The sequence below is a fragment of the Pyxicephalus adspersus genome, chromosome 12 (genome assembly GCF_032062135.1).
Source record: "Pyxicephalus adspersus chromosome 12, UCB_Pads_2.0, whole genome shotgun sequence".
NCBI classification, from domain to species: Eukaryota; Metazoa; Chordata; class Amphibia; order Anura; family Pyxicephalidae; genus Pyxicephalus; species Pyxicephalus adspersus.
This window is the reverse complement of record NC_092869.1, coordinates 1883615-1892266: the sequence shown is the minus strand read 5'-3', so window position 1 is coordinate 1892266 and position 8652 is coordinate 1883615. Positions and strand designations below refer to the sequence as shown.

The window sequence follows — 8652 nt, the reverse complement described above, 5'->3', positions numbered from 1 at the left end:
GGAAGGAGCAGAGTCCTCCAGCAGTGCAGAGTATTTCAGAGAAGCAATATTGCTTGCAGTTCCTATAAATGTGCCCCTAGTCACTTTTTTCATGTGCGGTTTCCATTACATGTGCACAATAAGGTGACAATATGGACGTGATGAGGCCGCTTTGATCCGGGACAATCAGCCCGATGTGCTATGATCCCCTCCCGGCCAATTTAATTAGGGGACCATCTGGCAATTACTGTCAGATGTCGGTAAACATCCTCGCAGGGGAGTCTCAGTAAGTCCACACAGCGGCGTCTTCCTCCTCCCCGACAACAGGCGCTAATCTGTGTCAATATTGATCTATAGCGCTTGTCCTGGGGCCAGGCCTGGCCCTGCATCCCAGTCCCCCAATTCTTTATTAGCCGCTCATAAAGCGGTAATGAAATTGTTAGATGTATGGCGGAAGGGGGGAGGGACGGCGTGATCTCCGGATCTGTGGCGTGCACTATGCCTCATGCTTCATGTGTGGCACACAGGCTGATAGATGACACGCTGCATGATCTGAGCCAATCACCAATAACTTATTATTTTTACATTGTACAAACTTTGCTGATCTATTTTTTTATGCTTGACCATCAGGATTATTTCAAGGTTGCAAATCAAAGTTAAAGTCAATGACTTTGCTGGCCTGAAAAAATTCTGGTGGCAAGGGCATCCTTTAGGTGGTGTAAGACTTGCAAAGGTGGGAAAAAACAGCCCCGGGGGGTAAAGACTTAGGTGGGTTGAAGCGCCCTGTAGGTAGCAGGGTCACAGACAGATGGGCGTGGACACAGGTGAGCATCTTAAGGAGGACAGGGCCACAGAAGGGAACAACCCAAAGTGCGTGAAGATGCAGCATGGTGGGCAAGAATCCCCTCTGGGGCGGAGACCCAGAATAGTGGATAGAATCAGCGAATGGGCAGCAGGGACACAGACAGGTGTGGGGAGTAGGGTCATTGTAAGGTGGGTGGGGTTTCCTGATAAGTGGTGGAGACCCCTTTAGGGGTGGGACCACAGAATGGCATTACAGAGCTAGGAATTTTGATTGGTAGATTTGACTATTGGATGTTAAAGGGTAATACCCGCCCACTAGGATCCACCATTACCCAATATGTCACCTTTAGGTGGATGGATCCTTTAAGACAGAGGTAGGTAACGATATCACAGCCTCGATTCCCCATTTGCTGCCCACTCTGCACATTGTAGACTTTCGTTCCTCATTCCTGGCAGTTTTTAGATGTTTGGCCCTGGGTGGCGCTCCCAGTCACAGGTCACCTGATGTCATCACCTCATTCCAGTAGCTGCTCACCTGCTGATAACGCATCGTAAACGCTGACGCTCCTCGTAAAACCTGTGATTTGCAGCTCGGTGTGCAAACAGGGCAGGCAATGTGGGATCTGATGGCTGCCGTCCCACAATGCACAGTGACAGTGGAGAACACCCAACGCTGTAATTATGTGTGCTGCAGGCAGGGGGAAGCATTTTCTCAGTCTCTTCTCCCCCAGTGATCATACTGCAATATTGTATCATTGTAGTCACCAGGTGAAAGGCAGCACCAGGGGCTGATCCGTGTCAGACATTTGTGAACTGATCCAGGATTAGCCCCCCCCCCCCCTTTATATAATGGAACCTTCCAATGCTCCTACTGAAGAGATCCCTTCCCTTCACTTCCATTTACATTACACAAGAGGGAAACTACAATACCAGCCATGAACTTTGACGTCAATGGATGTTGATGCGTTGAAAATTCCTTTAAATTCTATAATTAGTGGTGACACACAGGGACTTGACACGCTTGTGGCCCTCAATTAGCCTCTCGGTAAGCTGTATGTACCGCAGTTAATGGCCGTGTCTGACATACATTAAACCATTTCCCTGAATTCTCTGTGATTGCCCCGGGCCATGTTTACATGTGACTTTCAATGTGACTCTGCAGTGTATACAAAAGGAGTCTGACATTGTGTGTGCAGGGGGGAGGGGATCCTCTCTCTGATCTTCACTGATACCTGTGACCCCGCTCTTTTCTATTTATTCCCAGGTGTCCCCTATTCCTATTACTTCCTGTTCTAGTGAGCCCTTCCACTTTTTCCTTTCTATTTTTGTCTTAGTTACCCCTTTTACTTTTATTTCCTGTCCTGGCCCCCCTAAGTATCTCAATACCCTTTATTCCCTGTCCTGCGGACCCCCTGGTTCAAGTGACCTCCAATTCCCTTTTTACATTGTCCAGGGGTCTCCTATTCCCTTTATTTCCTTGAAGTTGGATTTAGGTTGGATTTTGAAGTAACCATGTTGTGTCATGACTTCAGCTCCTCCCATTCTCACAGTGTTGCCCCTCCCATGCTTACAGTGATGCCCCTCCCCTGGTCCCTTTTATCCGTCCCCTGAGGTTCCATTACTCATTTCTGTTATCTGTTAGAACATCGCCAGCCCTCACATGACATTACCTGAGCTTTCTAATTGGCTGCTCATGCCTGGTTGTTGTATTGTGAGGGGGTGGATCTTTTTTATTTTTTTTTAACCTCCATGCTGGGGCTTATAGCTTATTAGATAATAAAATCCGTTTTATGGAGAAATGATTGGAAACAATGTAATAAAAATATTCTTCCATCGCTTGTTGTCACCGTAATACAATCAGCATATAATGGAGTGCGGCGCTGATCTCGTTATACCGACCCGTGGAGGTGACCTCTTCAACTTCAAAGATTTGTTGTCACAATTAGATTGCGGTGTATCTGCGAGATGGAAAACGAGACGATTGGTTTTATTGATTCCCTCTGGTATTGTCTGCCAAGAACTGGTGATCAATATCAGGATTGATCGATTGTTCTGCGCTGCCCCCTGGTGCAAGAAATATGTAATGACCGTGGGGCTCAGATATTGTCATAATACAGTTATGTGTAATCAGGGTGATGGAATGATAGCATGAGCAGCAACGGGGCATGGTGGCTGTGACTCCCAGCTCCAGAGTTATCCCCAGCAAAGTATGTTCAGCTAATTTAAAGTATGTTTATAATTATTTTAATTAAAATTGCTTCAAGGTGAACCTGTCATCAGTCAGTGTTAGTGTAACACTTCCAGATACTACATAATAATCATCTTGTGTTTGGAGTTTTTCTTTCAGTCATTCCTGAGTATTTCTCTCTTTTATATCTTCTGGTTATTGATTACAGAAATCTGTATTTGTACCACAAGGGGGAGCCCTTAATGGCTCAGTGTAAATTTTTCCAAGCTGAAACAAGATATCAGCCATTAAGGTGAGCAAGTTGTCAGCTGACCTTCAAGACCAGACGATTTAATTGTCAAATAATTAAATGGCCATTGATCAGAGATGACAAAGCGGCTGCCTTGCCTGTAAAGAGGACCTGGCAGTCGGGTGCATCTGGCAAAAAGACGTAACGCTAGAAGATTATTATTATTAATCTGTACGTTATCCATGCAGATGGCTTGGCGTTAGAGGAACAGTGGCGGGGAGTTTATGTATGGCTACCTGGGGTTACTATAAATCTGCACGATTCATATCAGGGAGCGGCATTATGGAGGCAAAAGGGGGAAAAAATAATAAAGGTGAGTGTAATGAAAGGTTTCTATTCACCTGTTCTAAGAATCTTCATGTTTGGCAATTTTAAGTTCGGCGGATGCACGCACACCCCTGGTGCATGCTGTGGTTCCATCCGCCAAACCCTGTGACCTATAGGGCCAATGGATGAAACCAATACAAGTAGAGGGGGGGCCAGGTATCCAACACAGTTCTGGGACTAAAGATTCCTATGAGTGCAGCAAGATTTCCAGGAATGGGATAAAAAGGTACAATCATTTATAATAAAAGGTGTCGGAGTTGCACCGTTCCTGGGCTGAGTTCCAGGGTATCTACACCCGCTGTGCCCATTATGAGGGGCTCCCACCATCCCTGATAGATTTGGTATTATTTTGGGGGCGCGGTCTGATTTTACCACCTCTGGCCCAAAGTGGATGGATAAAAGTTTCCATATAATTGAGAATGCAGAAATCAGAAGAACTACAACCCCCAGCATTAAGTTCAGTGCTGCCACCTGTTGGAGTTCTGGGATTGATGGGGCAGCCAGCACACCAGTGGCTCAGTGGGTAATACATCAACCTGAGACTCACCTACCTTCTGTACCCACCGAGCCTCCAATATTCCAGCTATGAGATGAATTGTGTGAGGAAGAGATTCACCCCCCATACAGGATGAGCAGGAAGCTAAATATAGGGCGCTGTGACACCGTGTCACCGTCCCTGGCATACCGTCAGCTCTGATTGGTGAGGCTCAGCACAGTGCCTTCACATCAACTTTCACCAATTACACCAAGACATGGCGGAGGCGTGGTATGAGTCACTGCGCCATGGGGGGGATCAGTACAGGGGGAAAGGTGATTAGTATTGGGAAACTACAAATCCCAGCATTCCATGCTATATGCTCTGCAGATTATTCCACCACTGACCCCTCTAATATTAATAAATTCCCCACCCTTTGACTCCCAGGCACCTTTCATTGCCCACGCCGTTGTTTTGTACACATAGTTTTATAGTGCAGGCCATAAAAATGTAATATTTTTTCCCTGGGGTTGTTTGTTCAGCACTTTGTCCTGTCCTCCTCTCTCTGATTTGGTGTTTGCTCTCTAGTGATATAAAAGTTGGGTTCTGTACATATTGAGAATTGTGTGGTGGAAGCCCTGCCTACTGAAGAGAGAGAAGGACCCCCCCCCAGCACTTGTTGATACAGAAGCCAGGAGGAGCGCACTGGGACGGTCACACTGTGTGATTGCTGAGCTCCACCAACCAGTCCAGTTGAGTGATTCCTGGAACAGGGTGAGGCTGAGATGAGTGAGGAAGAAGCACGTTGAATTGTGACACCTATCACCCATCTGAATGTCCTCCTGATACAAGGAAGTACCTGTATCTGGCAATTCTCCACATCCCATGGAACCTCTAGCTATGGTGGACGCCCAATGGACCTCCCGGAATAGATGACACCCAGCTGAGCTCAGGGATTGGACGAGCATAGACCTTCTGAGTTGCTGAGATTTCCACCTGGAGAGATGGGCTTCAACTCCTCGGCAGCCCTATCTTGGAATGCCACACAAAATGACCTCACCGTCAGCGTGGCCGATGATGCCACCATCCCAACCTATGGACTGGTGAGTTTCCAAATCGTCATTGCCGTTATCTATTCCTTGGTCTGCACAGTGGGGCTGCTGGGCAACTTTTTCGTCATGTACCTGATAAGGGTCAAGAAAGCCAGCGGCCTCACTGCCATCGATATCTTTGTCTTCTGCTTGGCACTGAGCGATTTCCAGTTTGCCTTCACCTTGCCCTTCTGGGCTGGGGACGCCATCATGGATTTCAGCTGGCCATTTGGATACCCAATGTGCAAAATAGTTCTCACCATGACTGTGCTGAGCGTCTACTACAATGTGTTCCTTCTGACCGCCATGGCAGTGGCACGATACTGGTTAGTGGCTTCGGCACTAAGCCTGAAGTGCACTGTGTCCACCTCTGTAGCTAAGTGGATCAGCTTCGCCCTGTGGCTCTTAGCCCTGGTGGCCACCATACCCACCATTATTTTTGCCAACACCAAAGAGGTCCTAGGGGATGAACTTTGCCTCCTTAAATTCCCAGGAAAAAAATGGCTGGCAATCTACCACATCCAAAGGATCACCATTGCATTTTTCATACCGCTGGTTGTGATATCTACGTCTTACATTCTTCTGCTAAACTTCCTGAGGCAACACAACGTGAATGCCAACAACCAACAGCGGCAGAGCAAAATCACCAACTCCGTCCAGCTGGTCATCATAGTCTTCTTGGTCTGCTGGTTCCCCAACCACGCCGGTGTTCTTTGGGGCGTTCTCATGAAGTTTGAGGTGGTTCAGTGGAGTGACGCCTATTACTACTTCCATACCTACGTCTACCCCATCACCATATGTCTGGCCCACAGCAACAGCTGCTTGAACCCCGTCATCTACTGCCTAATGAGGAAGGAATTTCGGAAGTCGCTCAAGGCGTTGTTTCGGCAACTCAAGGCCATGGTCTTTGGCTTTTTGCCCTCAGCTAAAGGGCCCAGCATGGACCAGGAGACCGAAATGCCACTCTACCGAAAGTCGAGCCTACCTAACACCACCAGTAGGGAATATCACGGCCCCTCAGTTTCCACAATCACCATTCTTCCCGAAAATCCACCCAAGGACCAATTTCAACGTAATGGAGGCACATTGAAGGAGGAGCCCTCTATAGACTAACCAGGTGACTGAGGGTGGATAATGCCGGGATACCGGATAATGTTGGGCTGTCAAGATGGGAAAATAATAAAACCACAGGCTTGTTTTGAGTTCACCTAAACTGATAAATTGGCCAATGGTGGCTGTTGTTTGTTTGATACCGGAGACACTTCAAAGCCTGGCGTAGGTTTCCCTGGGCACCTAAAGACATCTATGAGGGTGATTTGGCTAATGACGCAGAACGAGGTCCCTTTGAAGTCTTTTTCTTCGGTGCCCAAAATAACCCAAATGATGCTGATGAAGGAAGGACGGGGGGACTTCTCTGTCGTGCCGCAGCCTCACATGCCATCCTATAGGTCGCTGAGGAAGTTGCCGGCATTTTGCATGCCTCATTAGCTGGAATAGTGAGGTGATTTGTTGCCAAGAGAGTATAGAGCCTCTCAGCTCCCTGTCGAGGAATCCAACAATCGAGCGAACGCTTGGAATGGCAAAAACAAAAAATTTGCACAGAAGGGAATAATGAAAACAATTACTAAACAACGGAGCAAATATTCAAAAAAAAAAAAAAAACTGAAACTTTGCATCTTTTATCCCAAAACCAATCAAATCCCAATCAATCTCCCAGTCCGTAATTCTTCCCAGGTCATTGCATTGTTCTGAACACTGAAATTGTTTTATAATCGCAACAAAGTATTTATTGTCAGCACTTAAAGGGATCCTGATCATATTTTCTGTGTATATGAATGTAATATAATTATTTCTTTATTAGATTGTAATTCTGTATATAGAGGAAGCCATACGTAGGGTAATAAAGCTGCATTGAGATTGGCTGAGAACAATAAGCCTTACGTGCTTCTAGATGAGGTATAGAATGCTTTATTGTGATTGGCTGAAAGCAATAAGCCTTGCATGCTCCTATATGGGGTATATAATGCTGCATTGTGATTGGCTGAGAGCAAAAAGTCATATGTATTCATACATAGGATATAAAATGCTGGGTTGTGATTGGCTGAAAACAAGAAGCCTTGCATGCCCCTATATGAGGTATTCTGCCAAATCTATTGTGATCACCCCATTGTTTGATCCAATGTCACCCCAGTGGGCACCTACATGTCTGTCATTCCTCAATTTATTGATATGCCATCTCTTGCCATTGATGTTGGGCTCGTAGAACAAAAGGGGGGGTGTATGGAAATCTTTCTGTGTAAAATAAAATCTGTCTGTTGTGAACTTCAGTGACTTCATTGCTGCAAGGAAAATATTGCGGTGATTTGTTCTCACCTGGATTGTTATCTTCTATGGGGAAACTGCTGGTGGGTTCAAAAATGTTAAAAATGGGGCCGGGTTGCAGGAGACTTCTAGAGACTGCAGAGAGATTACATGAGACAGCTGGCAGAATACAGGAGAATGCTAGAGACAGCTGCCAGAATACAGGAGACTGCTAGAGACAGCTGCCAGAATACAGGAGACTGCTAGAGACAGCTGCTAAATTACTTTGGACTAATAGCCAGATTAGCAGCAGGAGACTGCTAGAGGCTACAGATAGATTACATGACTCTGCTAGAAACTCCTGCAAGACCAATAGAGACAGCTGTAAAATTACTGAGGATAAACAGAGACTGTGGAGAGATAAAAACGACTATGGTAGGTTAGAGGAGACTGCTAGAGACTGCAGCCACGTTAGAGGAGACTGCTAGAGACTGCAGCCACGTTAGAGGAGTCTGCTGGGGACTGCAACCAGGTTGCAATAAACTGATAGACACTGCATCCAGGTAGAGGTAACAGCTAGGGACTGCAGCCAGATTACTGGCGAGTGACAGAGACTGCGGCCAGAATAAAGGGATTTCCAGCACTTACTGGCAGAGTTAATTAATCTGCTAGAAACTGTTGCCAGGTTGTTGATGTGATTGCTGCAGTTATAGAAGACTGGAATTACCTGTTGGCAAGTCACAGGAGACTGCTGACAGGTGAGTGGAGTCAGATCAAAGCTGCTGCCTGATTACATGCGATAGTTGCAGGTTAGAAGAGACTGTTGGATGTTACTTCCAAATTAGTGTAACTGACTGCTAGATTACACGAGACCTGCAGAGATTGCCGTCATATTACTAAAAACTGCTCCTGTGCTGCATGAGACTGCTTGTAATTACATCTAGGTTACAAGAGACAGCTAGACACTGCTGGGAGATTATAGGAGACAATTGAGAGATTCCAGGCAATTGCTGGAGACTGCTGAGAGATTATAGGAGATTGCTAAAGACATCTGGGAGATTACAGAAAATTGCTAGACACAGGTGATAGATTGCACAAGACTGCTGATAAATTACAGGAGACTGCTACAGACATCTGAGAGATTACAGGAGACAGCTACAGACGTCAAAGAGATTACAGGGAACTGTATGAGACTGAT

The 8652-nt window shown here is 46.2% G+C and overlaps 1 protein-coding gene across 1 annotated transcript; it reads left to right on the top strand.

Annotated features, from left to right (window-relative positions):
- The first annotated feature begins 4726 nt into the window (after positions 1-4726).
- On the top strand, positions 4727-7475 carry RXFP4 (relaxin family peptide/INSL5 receptor 4). The gene has a single exon (XM_072428495.1). It carries the CDS (start codon positions 5067-5069, stop codon positions 6264-6266), a length of 1200 nt encoding a protein of 399 aa, XP_072284596.1. The 5' UTR covers positions 4727-5066; the 3' UTR covers positions 6267-7475.
- The last annotated feature ends 1177 nt before the right edge of the window (positions 7476-8652 follow it).